General features: G+C 53.8%; 1 protein-coding gene across 8 annotated transcripts in view; it reads right to left on the minus strand.

Moving 5' to 3' along the window:
- CDK5RAP2 (CDK5 regulatory subunit associated protein 2) overlaps positions 1-25,140 on the minus strand; it is a 180,943-nt gene that overhangs the window by 14,051 nt on the left and 141,752 nt on the right. For 7 of the 8 annotated variants that reach the window (XM_018052695.1, XM_018052692.1, XM_018052698.1 and 4 more), the window contains 9 exons: positions 21,698-21,746; positions 19,043-19,215; positions 14,920-15,039; positions 10,515-10,631; positions 7,872-8,061; positions 6,860-6,981; positions 5,557-5,805; positions 2,966-3,043; positions 1,668-1,933 (listed from right to left, as the gene is read on the minus strand). In XM_018052695.1, coding sequence (XP_017908184.1) covers positions 1,668-1,933; positions 2,966-3,043; positions 5,557-5,805; positions 6,860-6,981; positions 7,872-8,061; positions 10,515-10,631; positions 14,920-15,039; positions 19,043-19,215; positions 21,698-21,746 — 1,364 coding nt within the window. The remainder of the gene's footprint in view (positions 1-1,667; positions 1,934-2,965; positions 3,044-5,556; positions 5,806-6,859; positions 6,982-7,871; positions 8,062-10,514; positions 10,632-14,919; positions 15,040-19,042; positions 19,216-21,697; positions 21,747-25,140) is intronic. The other variant, XM_018052694.1, reaches the window with a different exon arrangement.

A 25,140-nucleotide genomic window follows, 5' to 3' on the forward strand; every position in this document is an offset into this window, starting at 1 on the left:
ATAAGCAGCGCTGCATCCACGCTGGCTCACTTTTCAGCCACGAAAAGTCAAGTTTTTAGAAAAATACCGAATGAGACTGAAAAATGTTAATATAATGTTAACTGAAAGTCAAATACAAAACTCATATGTAATGAGTTGGTTTTATAAACTTTACGAATGGGACACAAGTGTACACATATGAAAATTTCAAGCATTGAGCACTATGTGGTATTTTTATAGATGCTTTTATGTCTCTCTATAGTTTCTAGTTTCTGTAAAATAAAGATCATAATCAGAAAAGAACAATACTGTTACTTATATTTACAAATTCGTTCAATGAGTGTTTACCAGGCCCCTATTCCCTGCCAGGCCCCCGGTGGCACAGTGGACATATGACAGCGAACAAAACACACGCTATGCCTACTCTTATTAATGGAATAAGAAAAGGCAAAGCTGGCTTTTATACATTGTAAAACAAAACAAAAAGGCAAAACAGCTATTATGAAGTAGGGGGCTTTAGTGTCCTCAATGAGAACCCAAAAAGAGGGATCAGAAAATGTGACCCACAGGAGCTCAAAGGTTGAGCCCAGTCTGGGGGAGGAAGGAAATCTGACCCCAAGTCTTGCAGGAAGTCAATGAGAAACTATGTCAAGCACACATGGGTCCTTGACTTTAAAATGAGGATTCTGGCAGGATGCCGCAGGAAGAAGGGGTAGGTGGTCTTCCCAGCCAGAGGGCACAGGGGGCCAGGGCTGGAGGAAGAGCAGCTGCACCCAGCTGGGCCGGCACAGGGGAGCAGGGAGAGATGGCAGGCGGGCAGGAGCAGACCCCGGCGTGAGGAAGTCTGCACAGCCCGGGGAGCGGGAGGAAGAGCAGCTGCACCCGGATGGGCCAGCACAGGGGAGTGAGGAGAGAAGGCGGGCGGGCAGGAGCAGACCCCAGCGTGAGGAAGTCTGCACAGCACGGGAGTGGGGGGAAGAGCAGCCGCGCCTGGCCGCCTGGCCGGGGCCAGCACAGGGGAGCAGGGAGAGATGGCAGGCGGGCAGGAGCAGACCCCGGCGTGAGGAAGTCTGCACAGCCTGGGGAGCAGGAGGTGTCACACAGCCGCAGGGCAGGGCGGGACGCCAGAGCACGCTGAAGGACAGGCAGTGGGGTTCCAGCCCCAGAGGCGCCCCGAGTTCCTTCCGCTCGGCGTCTGCACAGTGGCCACAACGCCACCCATCCTGAGGTCTGCCACGTGCTGGGAGGGCAGCTGCCACCCGGAGGAGGGGGTGCGGGGCAGCTCCTATCGGCAAGCGCGTCCCAAGGGACTATGCAATCCTTCCACCCCACGCAAGGATCAGGACCTCGGCCACGCTGAGCGTGGAGGCCAGGAGGGGGGCGGACCAGTGACTGGGGGGAAGAACGGACGAACACGCGACAGGACCGAAGGACAGCGGGACGGACGCGAGCCTGGACAGACAGAGGCCGGCGTGGGGCAGGGCGATCGCAGTAGCACGGGGACGCCCCTCAGCAGGTGGCCCCCAGAGCAACACACAACCTGCAGAGCGGACCTGCCCTCCGAGCCTCGGGGCAGCCTTTCCTGCCCCTCCGCCCAGGGGAAGAGGCCCCACGGCCCCCTTGCCGCCAGCCTCCGCCTCCTGCTCCCCCGTGTATCCCTCTCCCTCCAGCGCCATCGCTGAAGTTACCTTGGTTACCAGCTCCTGACTGATGGGGCCAGGAGCCTCTCGGATTTGAAGGTCCATCTCAGCGAGGAGAGTCTGGCCCTGGCCAATCTGCTCACACAGCGCATCATAGTCCTCGGCCAGGCCCAGCACGTGACGGCCGCTCTTGCTGACCCAGAGGTGGTGGCTGGGGACCAGGGAGGACACGCAGGAGGTGCTGACGACGGAGCTGCCGCTGTCACAGGAGAGGGTGTCCATGTCATTGCTGGAGAGCGGAGGCATCTCTGAAGCTGCAGAACGAGAGGGGAGATGTGAGATCTCCTGGGAGCAGCACCTGCCTTCGACGAGCTGTGTGTAAGGATGCGAAGCTAGCCGGGAGGCGAGAGCCCTCAGGTCCAGATGGCAGCTGACACCGCCCAGAGGGGACGGAGGCTGGGACCCAGGATGCCAGTGTGTGTGCCACCTAATGAGTGAGTTCTGCGATGAGTCACCTCCTTCCAACCCCACCAGCACTCATCAGAGCCCCGCAGCGCAGAAGAGCCCGGTCGACACAGCGCAGCCGAGGCCGGGCCTGCGCCTCAGGGGTCTGAGTCTGATCGGAGAACAGACGCCACACGGAAGGGGTAGGAGCCCGACGTCAGAGAGCCGGAGCTCAGAGGACAGGACAGCCGAGCCTGTGTGCAGGAAGAGAGACCAGAGACGGCTTCTTGGAAGAAGCAAGGACTGCGCCGGGTGAAAGGGGAGCGAGAATGATGCTACACAGAGGAAGAAGCCTGCCGCTTTCTACCTTTGCATCAACAGAAGCACAGATGGATGATTCTGACAGGGGCCGTCAGGAGAGACATTTCCCAGAGCCATTTGCATTCAGGAGGAGTCTTGAAGCAGCAGGACTTTCGCTAGCAGAGAAGCGGGCAAGGTTGGTCTGGCAAAGGCAGGAGCCAGGCTGTATAGTTCCCATGAGAGGAAAGCGCTGGCCCACCTGCAAGGCGGCATCTGTGTGCCACCGGGTGGGCAAAGGGGTGTGGCTGGACAGGCCCACCTGGGCTGGATGCTGCAGGCCCTCGAAAGCCACGCTAAGGTGGTTGTTCTTATCCAGGGCAACAGGGACCCCAGCCAATGAGGTCGCTAAGGTTGGTAACACCTAGGGACACGGGAACCAGTGTGGAGGATGAGACCGCCAGCTAGAAATGCTGAGAACATGAATCCCGAAATCCTGCCAAATCCTCCTCTGAGTTGGAACCAGGGTCCCCCTTGCCCTCAGCTGAACAAGTCCCACCAAGAAACCCAGTGGTGCCACAGTTACCCAGACTTTAGCTTTGTACCTGATCTTGGGGGCATTTCCGGGGTAGGATCAAACAGATCACATGAATTGTCAGTTGCCATGGGACACTTGCCACCGTCTGCACAAGACAAAATAAGGGAAATAAACCATCAAGTTTTAGTTTCATTCTCACCAGCATTTGAGAAAGAACTGCATGAAAATATAGCCAAGTTCTGGACACGAACACTATCGTTCATTCAGATCCTCACTGGGCCTCTCTCCTGCCAGGCCTTGCGGGACACAGAGTGAGCAGGCCCGGCCCCCCTCCCCAGAAGGACCCTCTTTGTCCAGACAAGTAAGCAGACCACTTCCCCCGAGGGGTCAGGGCTAAGGGGTGGTGGGAGCCCAGGTCGGGGGGTGACCCGAGGAGGCAGAAATGCCAGTGGGAGTGGGGATCCTCGAGACACCTCAGGGAGTGTCAAGCAGGGGGCTTCAGGAGGAACAGCTGGCGGCCCAAGTCTGGAGGCGGCCGCAGTCACCCACATGGGAGGGAAGCGTCACCCCAAGTAGGACCTGGGAGGGGATGCACTGAACCAAGGGAAGTGGGCAAACGAGTCAGATGCTGGACAAGATGCCGAGCCGCGTTCTATGGGGCACCTCCGAGCTCCCAGGAGCTTAGGGACAGCGTGGCGTCTAGTTCAGATGTCCTGGGAGAGGAGGCCAAGGGACCGAGACAGGAAGGGATCTGCCTGGCATGACCTGGAGCGTCAGGGACGGAGTGAGCACTGTGTCCACGCCTCGCGGAGTCCCGCTCAGCTCATTCCCACCCAGGCATCTCCTGAGAGTGTGCTTTGATATTGGGGGGCCAAGGAGCCCCGGGGGTCTGCTCTGGGGAGCTGGCCCAAGAGGGATCACTTCCTACAAAAACAGCATCTTTAGAGCATAACTTGCAGACAGCGGCTCTTCACTACCGTCCTGGAAAGTCTTTTGCAAAGGAGGAAGCGCTGCTGCCCACAGTATAGTTCTCGTCTTCACTGGGAGAGGTGGGAGAATGCTCCCACATGTGGAGGGCACCCCCAGGGCTGACCCTGGACAAATCTCCAAAACAGGCAAAGGCTGTTCAACGACCTCACTTCACCTGCCCCAGAGCTCCATTCTGGGCACCCCAAGCCCCAAGCTGTCCTCCCCGGCCCAGTCTCCCTCGCTTACGCCAACAGTCTCCTTGGTCCCGTCTCTGCAAAGTTCTGGAAGGGCCAGGAGCAGACCTCTACTTAAGGGCCCCTCTGGCCAGGCCTGCTGCTGACGCACCACCCATGCAGAAGGCGGCAGTAGGGTCCCCCCTAGCCCCGCGAGGCTCCCCTTGCAGGATCTTAACCTAAGAACGCTGCCCAACAGAACAATCACGCTAATGCTGGTGTTCACTAAAGCGCCGAGTCAGAGGCCACTCTAACCACCACCAGTGCGACGGTCTGGAGACTGACAATCATCTGAAAACAGCTAATGAGGAGCCCACGAGAAGGAAGGGGTAACACTGACGACATAACACGGGGCAAAACAAAAGCCGATCTGAGCCTTAGGGATCCACGCCGACGGCTGACGACCAGACGAAGCAGCAACGCAAAGCACGAAGTACCAGAGGTTAATGTTTGTAGCCTCATGAAGGACTTTTTCCCTTTTCCTTTTCCACATTGTCACAGCACCTTTTTGGTTCAAATTTTAAAACCCTTCCCAAGGAGAAATCCATGAGTCAATCACTACAAGTTTCAAGGCGGGGTGACTGGGTGGTGATCTTTGAGAGATTGTAACTTTCTAAATTAAAGGCGACAGGTGTAAGTTCCAATCTAAGTAAAGTGTAAGTATAAACTCCTTACTCCCCTCCCCTGATGCACACACCCACCCTGCGGGCATGAGGACGGTGACCCCAGACCCCCGAGGCCCTCCAGGCGGTGCTTCACAAACAGAGTGGACTTGGAGCTGGGAATGATTTCTAGCTCCAGCTCTGCCACCGACCTGCGGCGGTAACTCTGGAAAAGCCTCTTGTCCTCTCTGAGTTTTAGTTCCTTCATAAAAAGAGCAAGGAGGCTGGCCTGGCTGACTACTTTGAGCCTGAGCCCTTACCAGTGTCTTCCGGACCTATGTGGGAGGGGGACAGAGGGTCTGGGAGCCCAGTATATCCTCTCCCTGGCCCCTCTACAGCCTCTGCAAGGCCAGACAAAAAACCCACAAGCAAACGCCAAACAAAACCAGCGTTCAGAACTGCCAGGAAGCTTTTCAGATCCTGAGACACTGACAGCTGGAGGAAGAGGTGCAGAACCCCTTTTAAAGATGGCAGAAGGGACCAAAATGGGTTTCCAGCAGCAGGTGATGTGGACAGGACTAAGTGGAGGGGAGGGAGCAAGACTGGAGGCAACAAGGGTGGCTGGAAGCCACGACTTGGCTGCCCTGAGAATCCACGGGCCCCAGGCAGAGATGATGGCATTCTGCCAAAGGTGACAGCTACTTAGTGCTCAGGCCCCAGGCTCCCGGCGTCTGGCGAGTCTGCTGTCAGTGGGCAGACACCCCTGTGGGGCGAGGGTGGGATTCAGAAGCTCGCGTGTCCCACACAGACGCGCAGGGCTGTGTCTCAGACTGTGGGGAGAGGCAGGGCAGTACCAGGCTCGTCCAGCGGCAGGGGCTGCTCAGGGGCAGACAGGGCCTGCAGGGCCAACTCGAGAGCGGCTTCCCGGGCCTTCTCCCCATCCTGCACCAGCCGCTCCTCCAACCAGCTCTGCAGCGTCATATTGGTCTTGATGCTTTTCTCCAGCAACACCTGCAGAGCCTGGACCTCGGCCAGGAGGCCGTGCAGGTGGCCCAGGAGGTCCTGGCCCCTCCAGCCTTCTCTCGACGCCTCCACACCGGCCTCTGCGAACATGAGCAAAGGGAAATCTCAACACCGTCCACGGCCAAAGGGTCAGCCGTGAGCCGACGGTGCTTGCCGCCCGCAGCCGCCGCCGCCACCCTCCTCCCCCGCCAGAGGACTGGGAACAGTTGAAAATAACAACTCGACTTTAAAAACAAAAATATCGGCAGACTTAATTGCTGCTATTCCACAGGCTAAGTAAGAGCTGGAAATTAATCTTCGCTTCTGGCCATTAAGGCCTAGCAAATTGCACACCAAACCCCGAAATTATGTCTAGTAGTAATAAAATCTATTTGGGCTGGAATTATAGAATGAAAGGGGATGATTTTCAGAGCCGCAGTGTATTAAAAAGGCACCACAACAGGAATAAGAAGAGCAACTTGAGGAGAAAATGAAAGCTGAGAGGTGACCCTTTTCTAGACAAACTTTCAATAGGGAGAAACCACCTGGAAAATTAGTTGAAAAGAAAAAAACAACAACAACAACAAAAACCCCCACCACACCTCAAAACTGATTCTAAAACATTAGAGTTTACAGTCAAGTCACTCTGATCCGGTATCTCTCTAGGACAGAGCGCAGACCAGCAACCGTCTCCAGAGCAACGCTCAGCACACATCAGGTGCTCCATGATTATCTGCTGGATGAATGGCCCCCTAAAAATACCCTAGCAGGAAAACTGTTATTTCTCGTGCGTCTACTATGTGCCAGGTACTGTGCCAGGATGTTTAATAAATGATCACATCTAACTTTCATGACTGCACAGAATCAAGATTAGCAGACGTGTGTCACACCAGAAGGAACAGGCCCAAAGCGGCAAGCTGACTGCGGAAGGCACACCCGGGGATGAGAGGCTGTGAGAACCCAGACCTCAGCCGGCTGGCCTCCCGAGCCTCAGTCCTTCCCAGCTTCCTGCCGCCGCTTCAGAAGGAGGGTGGGCCAGAGAGCCTGCCTCAGAGTCAACCTGCTCCACCAGGGAGGCAGGCCTGCGGTTTCAGGACAGAGGGCCAGCCTCCTGTTGGTGAAGGGGAGAGCGTGCCCGGCCAGAGTGCCCAGTACCTTGCGGCCTCCGCTGCTCTCGGTCCAGCTTCTCATACACCTTCAGCTCCGCCCGCAGGGCCCTCAGTAGCTTGTCGCTCTGCAAGAGCAGCTGCTGCCTCAAGGCCGACTCCTCCTGCAGCCTGGAAAGGCCCCGCGGCAGGGGGAGGAGAGGTTAGTCTCACGCAGGGGGCAGGCAGTCCCGCCGTGACCCGGGGAGTGTGCCCGAGACTGTTGGCATGCTGAGGAGCATCCTGAGGGCCCCTCTGGGCCCACCCCTTGACATCTGAGATCTTGGATCGTCCTCACAGACACCTCAAGAGGGACACGCTATGAATGCCCAACTCAGGAATATGAGGAAGTCAAACGCAAAATGGTTATGTCTCACCCAGGGGTGCCCAGCTCAGGAGAGAAGCAGGGCTGTGATGGCACAGAACGTGAGCTTATGGATCACTGCACCACGCTGGGGAAGCAGGGAGACCTCAGGAACTAAAGGTCGGGGGGGGGGGATCAGGAGAGCTGACGGGGCTGCTGAGACACACGGGACAAGACAGAGACCACAGGGGCAGAGAGGCCTGCGGAGGAGCGGTCAGCATGACCAGCTCAGAGTCCGAATCAGACGCACGTCAACCCTGCGTGCAGAACCGCCCATGGCTTCCCGGTCACTCAGCATGAAAGCCAAGGTCCTCCCCAGCCCCAGGGCCCTCCTCCATCCCAGCCCCTCCTCCATCAGGGCCCCCTGCTCTGCCCTGCACAGGCCAAGGACACCCCGCCCCGGACCCTCATCCTTTCCAAAGAGAAGAATCTTCCAGAGGCTCCACAGGGCGTACACACTCACTGCCTCCGGTGTCCGCTCAAACAGCATCTTTCCAGAGGCCGGCCTTGACGCTCCCGGGATGAAACTGAGCCCCCTGGCCCCCAGGCCCTGTCCCCTGACTCAGATGACTTTCCTCCTCTTATTTCATTCCCAGCTGCCAAGTCATGTGTCGTCTGCTTACTGCGCCCGTCCCAGGGCAGAGGACCCTGGCCCTACCTGCTCAGCGCCCAGCGGCCGTGGCAGGCCTCCTGAAGCAGCCGCTGGTTCTGACTCTCCTTCCCGTCTGCCTCTGTCTGCAGCCGCTCCTTCTCCGCCCGCACAGCGGCCAGCTCCCGCTGGAGATGCTCCAGGCTGGCGGCCTTCCTGGAGAGGGCCTCGCGCAACTTCTCGTTCTCCTTCTGTTTATCTGCACGCAGAGAGGAGACACCATTTGCTTTTCTTAACCTCGTTACGCAGACGCAGCGCTCCAGCCGGAGCGCGCCAACAACACGAAGGCGAGAAGGAGGTTCATCTGGCATTTGTGATTGTGGCATTCCAATTATCTCATGCGTTTTGGGCAGATAAATCTGTCAACATCAAGGCTGCAGATGAAACGTCACTGGGATGAGATGGGCCCGTTTAATTTTCTATTAAATACTGGGCTCTGCCAACCTAGTTACCGTGCCTTCACAGAGCAAAAACTGGGCAGACATTAGAGACAGAGGCAAGAAACAAGGCTCTAAACTCTGGCAACAGGTGCTGGGCAAGTCTGAGAGGCCCCCTAGGAGGCCAGTGGGCGGTGCAGACGGCCCCTCGGCCACCACCGCCAGGCCCGGAGGCCAGCGCTCCCGAGGGACGAGCAGCACCGGGGCTCGGGATACACAGCCCAGCACGAGGCCTGGAGGCGAGGGGCGTGCTCGAGTGCGGCTCCTCCGCTTACTGACCCCACCACCTTCAGCCAGTCTCTCTGCGCCTCGGTTTCCTCATGTGCGTGGCCAGGAGTAGTAACTGAGCTACACGTAAAGGCTTCCTTCAGGGCCTCACAGCACACTGACGGCTGCCAGTGCGCCGGCGGCTGCTAGCTGTGCTGGTGCTGCTAACGGCTGACGTCACCGCAGAGCTCACTGTGTTACCTTAAGATCTTCCTGTGTACCATCCTGCTTACTCTTCAGAGTAAACCTCCATGGAGGCACCTGGCTAGAATAAGGTGCCTCCATGGAGGTTTTCCAGACAGGATGTTAAGGATCAGAGAGACTAAGGCTTTGCCGAGCCTTAGTAACAGAGCCAGTAACTGGCAGAGCCAGGATTCAGATCCAGCTTTTCTGATTCCACTCTTAACCATGACTCGATCATCTCTGAGCAAGCTTTCTCCTCTCCCCGAAGGCTGTAACCACACTGAGCTTCCTACAACTCTGGACCAGTCCAGACTCCACCCCCACCTCCAACCCCTGGGCCTCCGTCCACCCTCTTCTTTCTGTTTAAAATGCCCAGGCAGAATCTTATCTGTTGTTTAAGTTGTTAAGTCTCATCTGACTCTTTGCAGCTCCATGGACTGCAGCCTGCAAGGCTCCTCTGTCCCTGTGATTTCCCAGGCAAGAATTACTGGAGTGGGTTGCCATTTCCTTCTCCAGGGAAGCGTCTCTACACAGGGACTGAACTAGCATCTCCTGCATTGGCAAACAGATTCTTTACCACTGAGCCACACGGGAAGCCCTCTAAACCTCAGCCACCTCTGCTGATCCCTACTAACGTCCCAGGCTCAGCTCTTGAAGGCCAGCTCCCCCTGGGTCAGGGTGCCTTCTCCAGGGCCCCGCTCTCCCTGAGGCTTCATCGTGGCTGACCCTCACCTTGGTCTGCCACGGCTGCCTGCCTTTCTCTCCCGTTAGACCATGAGCGCCCCTGCGGGAAGGGACCAGGTCCCACTCAACAATATGTCAGAATCTACACAGGCTGAGCTACAGAAGAGGAGCCAGGAAGTGTTTGCCGAATGAATGAATGCTCTGCGGAAGCCCCAGTTTCATCTCTTAAGCCAAAATCAGCGTCAGTATCTCTAGCGAAAATAGGATAAGCTGGCCTGAGTTCTGGTTCCACCACCTCTAGCTCTGTGAGCGCAGGCCAGTCAATTCCCCAGGCCTCAGCTGCTCACCTGTAAGGCAGGACTAATAACAATGTCATTCCAGAAGCATTTTATGTATTGTCAGAAAATACAAGTGAAACCTCTTTGAGGGCTAAGCTCCACACAGAAGGAATGAAAAGAAGAGAAACACTGTCCTTTAGAAGAAACACTGTCCTTTTCCCTGGTGGCTCAGTAAAGAATCCGCCTGCAATGCGGGAGACCTGGCTTTGATCCCTGGGTGGGGAAGATCCCCTGGAGAAGAAAAGGGCAACCCACCCCAGTATTCTTGCCTGGGAAATCCGTGGACAGGAGCGCGGCAGGCTACCTGTCAATGGGGTCACAAGAGTTGGACACGACTTAGTGACTAAACCACCGCAAAAGAAATCCTGGAGAAGCTTTCCTGGCAGCAGAGAGTCTCTGAAATTTGGGGAGCCACGTACTTCCAGCCCTTCTCTCTCCCGCTGTGAACCTAGATGAGTGAGAGGCGGCTGCACAGAGGGGAGGGTTCCAAGCACAGAAACATTTACTCAGCCCCAGAGGCAACGCGCTGTAGCTTCTACTGTGCTTAGCTGTCACAACAGCCCCATGAAGCGCTCCTATTTCATAGCTAACGACAGTGAGGTTCAGAGAGGCTGAATGACCGGCCCGAAGTCACAGAGCCACAGGACTTGAATGCAGCTTGGCTGAACTCCAGCATCAGCATCCTCCCCACACCACGGGGGCCTGTGGGGCTCCTGGCTGCCGACGGCGCCTCTAGTCTTTACCTCTGGATCCTTTAGCGAGCATCGTGTTGAGGGCCTGGTTCTGCTTCCTCAGGAAACGTACTTCTGATGTCAGAGAATTATGGACCTCTGGACCATAAGCCAAAACGTTTGAAGAACCTATAAAAATACACAGAAGTCACAATTTATGGATGGTCCTCAGGCCCGAGTATATGGAACTTTCTAGAAAAGAGTTTTAAATAATGAGGAAATATAACACATCATGAAAAGTGCTCCTGTGAACCACGTAAGACGTTACCAGAGCCTGCAGGGAGAGGAGGGCGAGTTAGACGGAGGGGACGCCCGGCATCTTACCTGCCCTCGGGGAGGACAGAGGAGGAGCCGGGCAGGAGGCGGCTGGCGATCTCAGCCTCCATGACTTCTCTCTCGAGGGCCAAGCCCTCTGGGGACCTCTCCACTGAGGCTCCGGTCCACGCCTCATCTTTCCCAGCCCTCCCTCCCATTTCCTGCCTGTGTAGACGGTCTCACCACTACCCCAACCCGAGCTGAAAACCTGGGAGCCAGCCCAAAAGCGTCTTCTTCTACTCTGCAGTCAGGCCAGAGCGACTGCCGACTCTTCCTCCAAAATGCCACGCACCCTGGCCCGCTCTGTTCTGCCCCTGTGGTTCAGCCGTATTTTTGCCCTATTTGCCTCAGCCAAGAAGATGACCATCCTAAACACAGTCCATTTGTGGTTTCTTCTTTATTTTTTTCTGCTCAAAACCATTTGATGGCACCATCACCATGAAAGATAATCACACAACCAAACGCAAGGTCCAAACGTCAAATCTCTATTATTAGCTCGAATCTCACAGCCCACCCCACTCCTTTTCACACTAGACCCTCAGCCCAACTGAGCCACCCTGTGCTCCAAACACACTGCGTGGTCTCACATCACCCTAGCTTTACAGGACGAGGTATTTAGTCCCTTTGTCTAGAAAGCCTGCCACCTGGCTCAACTGTTGACATCACACTCGTCCTTCAACTCATAGCTCAAGCTCACTGCCCCAGCATACAGACTAAAACACCAGGCTCTAAAGCCAGACAGACTGGGTCTGAGGTCCCTCACACACTCTGATCGGCTCCCTCATCCCGAGACACCTGCCCAGGCTCGAGTCTGTCTCCTGAAATCCTGGCCCTTCCTCTGGCCGGACAGCTCCCCTGAGGCTCTGCATCAGCACCCCCTGCACGCTGAACCACCCACGTCTGCACCACCTGTAACACTCCCATCTGTGGGCACCCCCTGCAGAGCACCCGCTGCGCGCAAGGTGCTTTCTGCACGTGGCAGACAGACGCCTCCCCTTGCCGTCCTTACTGATGAAGCCGACCACACCGCAGAGCCTGAGGGCCAGCCACCTGCTCTCCCAGCCTCCGGGGCGGCTAGAGCACGGTCTTGTGCCACTTCTGGTCGATGAGATTTGACAGGAAGCCTGCTGGGAACTTCTGGGAAAGATTTTCCGCCCAGATGAAGAGAGAAGGACGGGGAGGAGCAAGCCCCACCTGCTCCATTCCCTCCTCTGGACTCTGTACTGAGAGGAGGGGAGGCAGTAGCCTCCATAGGTACTAACCCCACGTCCTGCTCCCAGGCAACCAGCTGTAAGACCTGCTTACAACTGCCTGCCCCTGGACTGCCTGCTATATAAGAAAACAACAATCCCCATTGTTTATACCAGCTGTTTACTCCTGTTCTGTTATCTGCAGCTGAAAACATCCTGATACACAATTGATTACCTGTGTGGTAACCCACTCCAGTATTCTTACTTGGGAAACCTCATGGACAGAGGAGCCTGGAGGGCTTCAGTCCATGGGGTCACAAAAGAGTCTGACACAACTTAGCAAATAAACAACAGCAACACAGCACTCGGACTGCCTTGAACGAAGGCACGGCACAGTCCCCAGCAGCCAGCGCGCGCGCTCTGCCGCACAAGCACCACCGCCTTCTCATGTGAGGGACGCGCTGATGACAGCACCGTCTTTTTTCACTGACACGCGTCTCTCCTGACCGTCTTCCTCCACGCTCCCCTATGAACTCTGGTGCCCTTTAGAGACACCTGGGTCTGAACCTTGGCTCTGGCTTCTTAATAGCGGCACGATCTCAGGCAAGTCACAGAACTTCCCTACCCCTCTATGACCTCAATAAAAATGATCGACGCTAATGCCACTTGCTATTAGCATGCTAACACACAACTGATAACAGGCTGGACCCAAAAGAGGACCAAAGCACGATCTGGAGGAGCAGGTGAGCTTCTCCAGAAGACTCCCATGACCACGGCTAAGGCGGCCGCTTTTCAAAGAGATAATGGGCCCAAGGAGCAGTTTCTGACAAAGCCTGGGCTAGCGGGGGCCACTTCTGATGCTAAGCGGCCCGTCTTTCTTCTAAAGATCGTCACTGGAAGCCTGTGTAACTGGTGACAAGCCGGAAGACCTAGCACCTAAGGCGACAGGCTTTAGCAGTGTTCCACCTCAACATCACAGGGAGCTGAGCCTTTCTCAAACCTGCTCCCAAGATGACCATTTCACAGCAGGGGGAGGCCGAACCGCTATTATTCCTTTGCCTTTTCAGGGATTGTGACAACACGGTGAGAAGAGCATATCTTTCCGCCAGCATAAATACTTCATGAATGTCTTTCTGTAAACCTTCCCATCAGGGCGAACTGCTCTCCAGAGCAACTGCTCGCTCCATTGTAGCTGGTGGCCACTGGAACCCCTCAAATAATTCTGTAATTGGATTTGCCAGGGAAAATGTAAAACAGACGGAATCTAATGCAGGCATTACCACGAGTGCCTGTGGTGGGCCCAGGCATGCATCTCTTTCCTGTGTTTGATGTGACTAATAACTCAGATTAATCAATTTCCCTGGGAGTGAGATGGGGTGGTCGGGAGAGAGAGGGGCACGGGGGAGAGAGAGACGGATGGAACCAGTGTCCCTGCCTTGCACACCACCACACAGGCAGCACTTTGAAAAGGTGCCCTTCCAGGTGATGGTCATGACGGAGAGACCTGGGGACCAGAGATGCGCGTGCTGCCATGGACTCCATCTTCCCAGACCCACTTATCTCGCCACTATCAGCGGCAGTGACATGCGGGATCCTCACCCCCTACAGAGCTCTGAAATGTCACACTAACCATGTTATACAGAATGAAACGGTAAAATAAAACTGATGGTAACGAAGGAAACCACCATCTACTGAGTGAGGTGCTGAGCAAGGCCCTATTTGTAACATCGTATTTAATCTCACAATGACCCCGTTTGATAGGATAACGCAGATGGGGAAGGAGCGGAGAAGTGCCCAAAGTCACGATGCTAACAGACGGGAGAGGCGGGTCCCAGCCCAGGCCAGGCTCGCAGACAAAGCTGTGCCCAAAGCTGCTCTCAAAACACATTCTCCCCAGGGTGAGAACACTCCCTTTGGAGCAAAAAAGGAAAGATCCCAAAACAGAGTATTCAGTGATATGAGGAACACAACAGTGATATAAAGTATTCTGCTTCTCAGGTAGGTGATGGAGAGGAGAAGAACGCACATTCGTATTTGTATTAACACTATAAGGACAGAGAAGAAAACTAACAGAGGTGGGAGGAGACAAGGCAGAGCAGGATTAATGGTATAGGATGGAGATATTAATATTTGAACCGTGTGAATGTCTTACCTATGGGAGAAATATGCCTTTTTAAAGTTTTTCATGGAAGAATATTCCACCCAGGGCTAACTGTGGTTATGGAGGAACGCCCTCATGATTGGCATGTGGGAGTTATCAGGTTGCTAAAGTGCTCATACTTTTAGAATCTGTTATAGACAAAAGACAAAATTCTGCCGTGTTATTTTAACACACCTATCTTATCTCACTGTGGGGGGGGGTGGTTCCCCAGTGGCTCAGTGGTAAAGAATCTGCCTGTCAGTGCAGAAGACACGGGTTCAATCTCTGGGTCAGGAAGGTCTCCTGGAGCAGGAAATGGCAACTCACTCCAATGGGAAATCCCATGGACAGAAGAGCCTGGTGGGCTACAGGCGATGGGGGTCACAAGAGAGACATCTGTCTCACTATAGCTTCTCGGATCAAATGAGGAGCCACTCAGGGTTCAGGACACTGGAAGATAGCAGAGCCCCCGTGACCGAGAAATAAACACGTACCAGGTCCGCGCTTTGTGCCAGGGGCTGCGGGGCACTGCAGTGGGGGCAGTGCCCTAATTCTCATCACCACCAGCATAAACTGGGAACGCTTACCCCCACTCAACAGATAAATCACTGCTAACTGAGAGTCAGCAAGGTTACGTAAGCAGCAAAGTCAGGATCTGAACTGAAATCTCTCTGGCCGCAAGTTCAAGGCCCTTCCCGATCCACAGCGTGCTTATCCAGGCAGATGCGTCGCAAAGCAACCCCTCACCACCCTGTGGGAACGTTCGCCTTACCTTGGTCACGTTCAGCCCCTTGTCGTTCCAGCTGTTTCCGTAGCTTTTCATTCGTTTTAATAGATTCCTCTAAACGTTTTCTCAAACTTCGAATTTCTTGTATATGTTCCATCAGTAAGTCTACAGGAAGGAGGGTATTTTTAATTTAAAGTCTGAAGCCCCCAACGAACTGAATAATTGATGGACTATGCAGTGATCCTGAATTTCTAAGAAATACCGGCTGTGTTAAGAGCGTCCTCCCCGGGCATGGGGGCTGAGCTGCTGCCCACAGCCCACAGCCCGGCTGTGAAGACTCTCTGCAGTGCTCCATGACGAAGACACTTTACATCACATGGAAAAATTACACTTCATGCAATTTTAATGCTAACACTAATACAGCCTTTTATTCTTCTAAATATCAAATATTAATTTAAAATCTTCCTTTTGGTGAAACTAAAAGATTGCTTTCAAGTTTGCCTGAATTGCTGAAGAGTTGATTAAGCCACTTTCAAAAATTCAGATATTTTTGAGACTAATTCTTTGAAAGGACTATGTTAACCATTTATCACTTATTAATTTAAGACTTAAAAATAAGGCAAAACAGTAACCCCAATACTAGTGAGAATGTTTAAGAAGAGCTCTCTCAAGAAGTATATCCTCTTAGTGTGGGTATAAACGTATATGACTCTGGGGACCATTTTATTAATAATCATTAGAGAGGTTCTTTATCTTTTACCAAATAATTCTATTTTCAACAATCTATTTAAAGAGATCACCAGAGATGCTGACAATCATTTACCAGAATGTATGGAAATGTTCATCTTAGCACTTTTTATAATAGTCAGAATTGAAAATAACTCAAATTATTAAATAAACTGCATTATATCCCTTATGATACAGTACTACACAGCCATTAAAATTATATTTTAAAGACCATAAAATCTGATGGGAAAATATAGATGCAAAGTGGGTTATTCGGCATAATCACAACTCTGTTTAAAAACTTGCAGACAGGAAAGATATATATATATATATATGCAAAAGAAGACATCTAAATATTAACAGAGGTTGCCTTTAGGTGGTAGATCTTAGGCTTCTCAAAACTTTTATATTATATCTTAACATAATATTTAATAATGTATAAAAATTTAAATTTCTGAATTTTCCAAAACGAGGATGCATTATTTTCTCAGCCTCTGTCACGTCTCACTTTAAGAAAGAATGAAGGAAGCGACGTTCCAGTCCAAAGGTAGGTCTCTAGAATTAGTGTTTACAGCATAATCACATTAAGTATCCAAAGGCAAAACTAATGCCTTTAATTCATCAATTAGGGTATACTCAGCATGTCTTGGTAATGTTTGCTTTAAAACATTATACTAATGTTACGACCCAGTTTTAATTCCTCCAAAATGACTTTCATTTACAAGTAGCACAATGTTACAGATCTTTTCCTAATTAAATAGTAATTCTGCCATGAATTTGAATGTTTATGAGATGACTTAATTCCCAGATCTTCAGCTATCTCCTATGAATGCCAGAAGCGTGGCAAGTCATTTGGCGGACTGAGGACTCTGCCGCAGTACACTGGGCTCTCACGGCACCACACCTCCGCTCCTGCCTTGCTGCCCCCCAAATCTCTCGGCAACCGGTCAGGTCCGAGTGAGTCAGGAACTTATCTTCCTTGCTGGTTTATCCATGCCACACGCTGCCAGCTTCTGGGGCAAAAACGCTCAGCAGTGATCGGCAGAACATATCTTCTGAGTCCGGCCAGAAGCTGGCATCATCGCTTGGGCTTAAGGACACGTTCCCAGGCGAACTGGATACCACTTGTTAATTATGCAGCCTTAACTGGGCAGAAGGCAATACTATACTTGTCTTAACAACACTGGAGAAAATTATCTGTCCCTCTTACAATAATACCCTTCTGACAAATGCTGACTCTTTAAAACCCATCCTGCAAGAAGCAAGCACCAAAAACAACAGTATACATAGCTTCTGCCGAGCAGTTCCAATTTACAGAATCCAGGTCAAGAAAGTGTCCCGAAATAACGGGAACGCTTCATGTTCAAAGACATTCCCCGCAGCACTTTTCACAATTGTGAAATTTTAGAAAATGACTTAAATGTTCAGCAACAGGGGAACAAAAGGAAAACGGCGGTTTAGCCATTCAGCAGACGACTGCAAAGCCCCTGAAAATGATGTTATGCAACGTGTCGGAAACCTCACGATACAAAGCCGAGCGAAAAAAGCACAAGTGCTAAATTATCCCTCTGCTCGATTACGAACGTGACAAAAGGGAAAAGGGATGCAGAGACAGGAGAGAAACAGACCCCAGGAAGCTACCTGTGGGGTAATTAGGACCGCTCCAGAGAGCACTGTCCCCATTCAGGAAAGTGCCTGAAAACCCACTCGAGAAGCCCAAGGTCATGGGTCCTCAGGAGGAACAAGGGGTGAAAGAGATACCTGAATGGCGCTACACTGGAAATAAACCAAGGCTGCCGTGGCGGAGTAGGTGGAAGGTGAAAACAAGAGGGGCAGGCTGGGAGAGGAAGAGGAAGTGCCTGGTGCCACCTTAGTGGGCGGATTTTAAAGAAGAGAGATCACAGATATGCCAGTGGCAAGGATCAGGCTTGCTGCCCTGTAAACCCCACCCTCTCTGGGCCCCACAGCATCAGCATCTCCCACAAAGATTCTGAGGAGGGATCTCGGGCAGAAGGAGGGCACTAGGGACAGGGAAACAATTTACGATCTGACTTAAGTCGAAAGGCAGATGGTGCGGCCAGAAATCACAGAAAAACCAAGAGCAGAAACTCACAAACTGCAGAGTTATATAGTCAGAAATCCAAAGGAAACATGTCCAGGTGACTGGTTACTGGAGGAGGCCAGCTGGCACCTGAGTTGTTACCAAACCTGCGTACGTCACACTCTAGGCTTGTTTTCAAGCTGTGTTCCTTCAGGCCCTGAGTATCCCACTGGAAGTCTCAGAGGCAACCACTGGGGGTAAAGGCCCTACTCCCCTGGAAAACTTTACCTTTTATATAGTTCATATATCTCTTATATAATCAGTTTCATCTGAAAAATAAAAAAGGGTAGGGGGGGATTTCTGTTGCCAGAAAAAGGTTTTAAAATTTTGAAACCCTTGTTCTACATGATCAGGTGTCAACAAAGAGCTTTTAGCAGGGAAGCATCTGATTTGTTCTCTGGGTCCATCCTGGGCACCTTGCAAAGACGCTGCTGGAAATGTGAGGGACCAGAGGATGTCAGCTGAGGTCCAGAGTCTAGAGCAAGGGTCAGGAAACGCGGACGCCTGCCTCAAAGCCGCCCCCACCTGTCTTAAAGGTAACTACAGTTATTCTGGAACATACCCACACTCATTCACCTATGCATTTTCTACAGCTGCTTTCTGCTGCAAGAGCACAACGGGGTCACTGCAACACAGCACACGTGCTCTGCAAAGCCTGTAATACATTCTACTGGCTTTTTACTGGGGAAGATCTATCTGTTCGGGTCTGAACAATCCCTGGAACTTATGATGAATAGTAAGCCCTACCCGAGGCCCAGCAGGAGGTACCAGGACTGATGTAAGGGGAGCTGAGGGTGGGCGGCCTCAGGAGGATGATTCCGCCAGCTGAGCCCCCAGCTCCACGGTCAGAGGCAGGGCAAAGGGCTGACCCAAAAGGTCAAAGGTCACACTAAAGAGTAACACAGCAGATTTATCAAATTCAAAAATCTCCAAACAGAGGGTGAGGTACTTTCAGGCACCTGTACAATTCAAACCAACGGTCTTAAAGCGACATCGCCTCAGGAAGAGCTTGAGAGAAATAATAGGAAATTGACCAGACCAGGAACTGATCCATGACCCCAGCGCTTTCCAGACCGCCACTGCCAGATAAGTGAGCAAAGGGCAAGTCATCAGAAAACAAAGGCGACTTTTCCCTAATCTCCAGCACCTTCAACAACCGCAGGTTTCTCCATCGATAAACGATGTCTGAACGACCGGCTTGGGCCCTCCTGGGACGTCCTCTCATCCAGTAACCACTCAGACGTCGCTAAACTCTCCTCCAATACAAAGGCAGGAGGGTGAATTACCGTTAGAACCGGAAGTCTCAGCTGGGTTTACGACGCTTGGGAAAGCACAGCTTACCTTGTGAAAAGTTGTTTGCCAGGCCCGACGCCTTCTCGGCCTCGCTGTCTTGCTTCTGGTCTTCTGAGGAGCAGGACTTCTCGGATAGTCCGCAGTCGGACGCCGCGCGACAGGCCGAGGGCGCGGGAGACTCGGGGAGGGCGTGCTGGTGTGTGAAGCTGTCTTCTTCAGTCCTTGACCATCGGGATTGAAAGAGAAACCGTGTTCCACACTAAGACCCCACAACCAGGATAGGAACACTGGCCCTTTATCATTTACCTATATTTGTGACGTTGGTCTTTTCGCAGCCCTAGAACATTTTTTAGCAAAGACATTCTAAAAACAAACCAAAAAGAGGCTCAGTGGGCTCGACTTGGAGTCAGTGAAGTAGGGGGACCCGCTGCCTGGCTGGCAGGGGAGGGCCCTGAGAGAGGCCACTCCGTACCAGGCGTTTCACACACTCTGTCCTCGCTGGGAGGACCATCCACGGGCAGAGCTGGGAGTCAGTGGGACATCAGAACCTCGCCCGCTTGTACGTGGCAGGGCAACCATCTGAACCCTCGTCTGGCTGGTTCCAAGCCCCCAGGAGTATGTGGGGGGCGGGGACAACCCAAACCCACAGGGGTCTACAAATCTCAAAACCCTCGTGGTCCCCAAGCTGGTTCCAATATCACCATTCAGGCAATCACCTGGTCATTAACCTGCGTTTCCCAAGGGCCACCTCCGCCAGGAGGAGAAACACCCTGAACTTCGTGAGAAGCCCATGTGAATCCCTGTTATAAATAAGCGCCTTAATTTAAGCTCTTTTTTTCTCCCACTTTTTCCTATTACTTCGTGTCTCATTATTCACGAGCTCAGACAGGAGCAAAGGACTCCAAAGCGGCAACACATTCATTAACAGGTAAACACCAGATGCAACTTCGCTCAGACAGCGTGATGGATGCTCAGGCTCGCTGCCGCCTTGCAAAGGGAGGAAGGGGCCAAGGGCACCCGTTTAATTAGCTTAGGAGCGACCCATGCGAGTGCTAAGCCTGCAGCTGAAGATGGGAGAACAGAAGGGACAGAAGCAAGCCTGTCAGAGATGAGACGGGCAGCCGAGGAGGGCCAGCGAGCCTCCCTGCCTTCTCCCAGCCCATTCTCCAGTCAACCACGGCTGGTTTTCAGATCGCCAAGTCTGCTCCTGTCTAGTCCCAGCCTGCCCTCCTTCGGAGACACCCCTCTTCCTGTAAACAGGATCTGGGCTCTTAATTCAGGATGTGAGGACCAGGCCCCCCAACCCTGCCCCGCCCGCCTCCCCAGCTCCATGCTCTGCCCACCAGCCACGTGGCTCCAAGAGGCCACATCTACACCTCAAGGGTGGACACGCTCCCAAAAGCCTCCCCCAAGCCTCACGCTTCAGATCTCAGCTAAGACAGCTCTAGCAGGGAGGTCCTTACTGCCCCCTCCACAGCGTGCCGGTGGGACGAGACCCATTATCATCAGGGTGGAAGTGGAAGGTCGGACTGGGAGGAGTGTTTCTTCTAACCTTACTGCAGCCCTGATTGAAATGTGCTCCAGCGACCTGTGCCGCTTCCCTGCCTGCTCCCTCTAATGATGCTGGCTGCCTTCACGATGCCAAGAAAATCTAAAACGCTGCATCCCAGACCGGTCTCTATTCCTTTATTTCAGCCCCAGGGATCCAAAGGGTCACAGCTCCCAAGAGGAGCGAAACATCAATAGCGTTAACAACAGTGAGAACCTTGAACAAGGTAACAAAGGAAGGCACGACCTTGATGTTTCCAGTTGGCCACAGAGGCAAGCTAAGGGTGGAAACGATCCACTTACACCACGAACATTTTTAAAAATTCCAATCACATGCCAGAAAGCTGGGGCTGGAGCAGGTGTACAGATATTTAAGACAGTCTTTGCCCTCAAAAGGCAAAAGGGAATGACAAGAATCATCCAGGTGTGGGAGTAACAACAGACTCAAGTTCAAACCCCAGAGCTGCCTCTCCTTGACACGTGCGCAACTCTGATGCCTCGGGCTCCTCATCCTAAACTGGGAACAAGAATGCTCACCTTGTAGGGTCAGAAACAACGACGCGGGCACACGCTAACACCTGCTGCCTCCTTGCCTCTTTCAGGGAGTCCTCGAAACCCCATGGCAAGCGCTGCAGCAACGTGCCCAGCACTACGAGAAGGGCCCGTGACCCTGGGGTGAGGGCAGAGAGGCGAGGGGGTCGTGGAGAGTGCGGGCCACTTCCTGCGAGCCGACTCTGAAGAAGGGATTTCAGATCATAGGAGGAAGGCAGGGCTCACTGCCTGGGCACTTGCACGCTCTGGAGAACCACCAGCAGTCAGACTTAAGGCTGCAGCACAGGGCCCATGATGGAAGGACAGATGGGCCAGGCGCAAGCCTGGAACTCACGCTCCAGGGACTCGAGCCAACAGAAGGAGCGCGGCACCCGAGTCAGATCGCCCGAGCGCAACGCCAAGAGCAACATCACATGCTGCAGGGAGGCTGCGGGGCGCCCCGCCTCAACTCCGGGTTTTGTGCGGCCGGCGTCCGCTTCCTAGGCGTTTCTGCTTTATTCCCCAGATGCAGGAAACTAACCGGACAGGAGGGAGCCCAGACTGCCGGACGCTGGCAGACGGAGCTAACCCGCCGCCGCTTCTTACCCGGTGCTGCACACTCACCTCTCTCTCGCTTCTCTCTGGGTTTTCATTTCCACCTCAGCTGAATCTCCTAGAAGCAGAAACAACATCGAGAAGGAAAACATTAAAAGAGAAGACATGCTCCCTAATAATCCCTTGCTCATCCATTTGCAGAGGCACTATCCCATTGGTTTAAACACTCCCCTGCAATGGCCCTGGGTATTTAAAGTGGATTACCAAGAATACCACCCAGACTGTAGACCCCAGCTCCAGTTCCATAGGAAGGTGACAGGACTGAACCCAGAAAGCAATCACAAAGGCACGGCTGGATACAGGCTCTTCTTCCTTCCCTACGATTCTGATTCCAGCAGAAGACGGGCCTGTTGCAGGAGACGGCGAACAGAACCCAGAGAAAGCAGCTCACTGCCCTCCGGGTCTGAAACTCCAGAGTCCTCACCACAGACTTGCTCCTGGCTTCCCTTCTGTTCTTTCTTCCGCGCGTTCTAACACGGATGACGGTTATTGTGACCTGACCTCTCACTCTGGCCTTTATTTTCTCTTTTAGCACACTGACGGTGATTTTTTTTTTTAAACTTATCTGTTTTGGGCCGCGCCTGGTCTTGGGTGCCGTGTGAGCTTTTCTCCAGCTGCGGTGAGCAGGGGGCTGCTCCCCAGCAGCAGCAGGCGGGCTTCTCACTGCGCCGGCTTCTCGTTGTGCAGCGCAGGCTCCGGGGGACCCGCGCTTCAGGAGCAGCGGCGCCCGGGCTCCGGGGCACAGGCTCCAGGGCACTCGCGCTTCAGGAGCTGCAGCTCCCGGGCTCCGGGGCACAGGCTCCGGGGGACCCGCGCTTCAGGAGCGGCAGCTCCCGGGCTCCGGGGCACAGGCTCCGGGGGACCCGCGCTTCAGGAGCAGCGGCGCCCGGGCTCCGGGGCACAGGCTCCGGGGGACCCGCGCTTCAGGAGCTGCAGCGCCCAGGCTCCGGGGCACAGGCTCCGGGGGACCCGCGCTTCAGGAGCGGCAGCTCCCGGGCTCCGGGGCACAGGCTCCGGGGGACCCGCGCTTCAGGAGCTGCAGCGCCCAGGCTCCGGGGCACAGGCTCCGTCGCTGCGGCGCACGGGCTTGACTGCTCCGCGGCGTGCGCGACCCTCCCGGGCCAGGGAGCGAAACCATGTCTCCTACACTGGCAAGTGGATTCCCTACCACTGAGCCACCAGGGAAGACCCTCACTTCAGCCTTTATTAGGAGCACTTCTCTTACCAAGTTTGCTTTAGAAATGTCACGTTCAACGAGAACAGGAATATTCCCTTGGAGGTGGACGTCGACCATTTTCTGCCAGTTCCCTAGCTGACATCGAAGGCCCTCTATTTTTCATTTTATAAAAGAAACATCTTTGTGCATACAGCTCTATCTGCAGTGAAATTATCTCCTCCAGAAAGGCTCGGAGAAGCGGGATTCCCAGGAAAAGGAGGCTGTGCATGCAGCTGAAAAAGCCGCTGTCTGCAGCAGGGGGGTGACCAGAAGAAATGACAAAGGAAGAAAAAAGCAGGCTGGGGATGCAGCTGGGGACGGCGCTCTGCTGCCCTGCGCGCCACCACGCGCCGCTGCAAGGAGCACGTGAGCCACATTTCAGAAACGAACAACTGTACTTCTAAAATATTTCCAAACTCTGGCAACTGCAGGCTGGGAGGAACTCTTTGAAGAAATGAATGGGTGGCCAAAGAAAAAAAACAAACCTTCAGTAGCTGTACTGGAAAAATGAGACTAATCAAACAGTACCCACATGTACCATTTCCAAGACTACTCCTAAAAGGAAACGTTCTCGAACACCACGGCGTGGACAAGAAGGTCACAGGAGAGACACACACTTGCTTCTCGTCTTGCGGCTCCCTCTGCGCCCACCAGGCTGGCCTCTGGGAGCCAGCACCGCACGGGGCAGGGCGCCCAGGCTCCCAGGATGGGCCCTGCTGGCGGTTCCTTGGCAGCCACGTCTCCCTCGGGCCCCAAGACAACCCCGTGAGCCAGGGTCAGGCTTTCTGTTTCAAGGTAACGACGAGAAATCCCGGGGGTAGAATGGTTCCGCCCTCCCGGTTCACACCGCATTTACTTCACCGCACGCTCAGGTAAGCCAGGGAGATGGAGACGTTCTCACAGCCGCCTGCCCACTTTGCAGGTGCCAGCCAGCCGAACAACATCACGACATGCACTTCACAGTTACCACTGTTCTTCAGAAGTACAGGGACTTCGCAGGGCAGCGCGCGCCTGCTCCAGGGCAGGCTTAGGGTTGCCCGACGGTAAACTCATCTCAAAACCAGCAGAAAACTCTGCCTGATTCCTAACGAAGCCCACGACCATAGAAGGAGCCCACGACCGGATGCTGCCAGCAACCCCAGGTTCCCTTCTTCAGAGCAGAGACCCTTCGGGGAGCTTGTAACAACTCAACAGTTATGTTCCACTCCCTTCCCTTCCACCACAGAGTTCTTTAACGCCAAATGACAGACTGTTTTGGTGGGACTCACAGGGAGATGGCCGGTATGACGCACTGAATTCTTGGTGCAATCTGCCTCCACGCAGGTGACAGGGTGCCATCTGTCCGGCTCTTCCAGAAGCTTAGGAAGCATGTCATGGAAAACTGCTCCCACCTCTCAGGCAAACCTCACTGCCACACCTGAGAAGCTGTAGGGAATGTGGGGGTGGAAGGGTCCCATCTTCCCACACAGAGAGACATCGAGTCATCGGCTAACACATCTGAACAAGGGTGAGAAGCACGATGCAGCGCCGGCTTGCAACGGGCGGCCCCACCTGCAGCCTCCTCTGTGCACTCACCCCTCTGTAGGCGGGCACTGGTCACCACGTAAGAAGTCACTTGGGAGAACAGTCCTCCCTAGCTCCACACCCATCGATCGTACAAGCTTAAGCTCAGACATCAGAGTCTGGCATCTCCTACATGACCCAAATGCTTCTTCCTTTCCGTCTCACCGGTAATTCATAGTAAATATTTACAGTTCTCCCAGGTTGCCTGTGCCCGACGCTAAAGACACAGATATGAATGAGCGGCCTGCCCCCAACAGGTTCACAGCTGAGTAGGGACCGTGGACCCAAAAGATGATTCCACAGCAGCAGTGTGATGAGGCACGTGGGATGCTGTGTGTGTGGGGGGTGCCAAGCACCACCCAGCCTGGACCATCAGAGAGTTCAGAGGAGGTAACGATTGGTCTAGATCTCTGAGGCAGAGGGGAGCTGCTTTATGAAGGTAAGGAGAGGCTCAAGGGCCAGGCAGAGGGCAGATTTCAGGGCTACTCAGGAGCATGCTGTGGATACTGCACTTTATCGGATAGCCTGGCTCACAAAGCTAACCAGAGCTTGCAGGACCCCCCACCCCCAACATTCGGGAAATAACCTTCCCCACCAGCCATGAATCCTCCTGATGTGGCAGGCTGAGCTCCCATGTCCTTTCCTCCCGGAAGCCTCCCCTTCAGAGTCCAGA

This window comes from Capra hircus, chromosome 8, assembly GCF_001704415.2.
Source record: "Capra hircus breed San Clemente chromosome 8, ASM170441v1, whole genome shotgun sequence".
In the NCBI taxonomy this organism is placed as follows: domain Eukaryota; kingdom Metazoa; phylum Chordata; class Mammalia; order Artiodactyla; family Bovidae; genus Capra; species Capra hircus.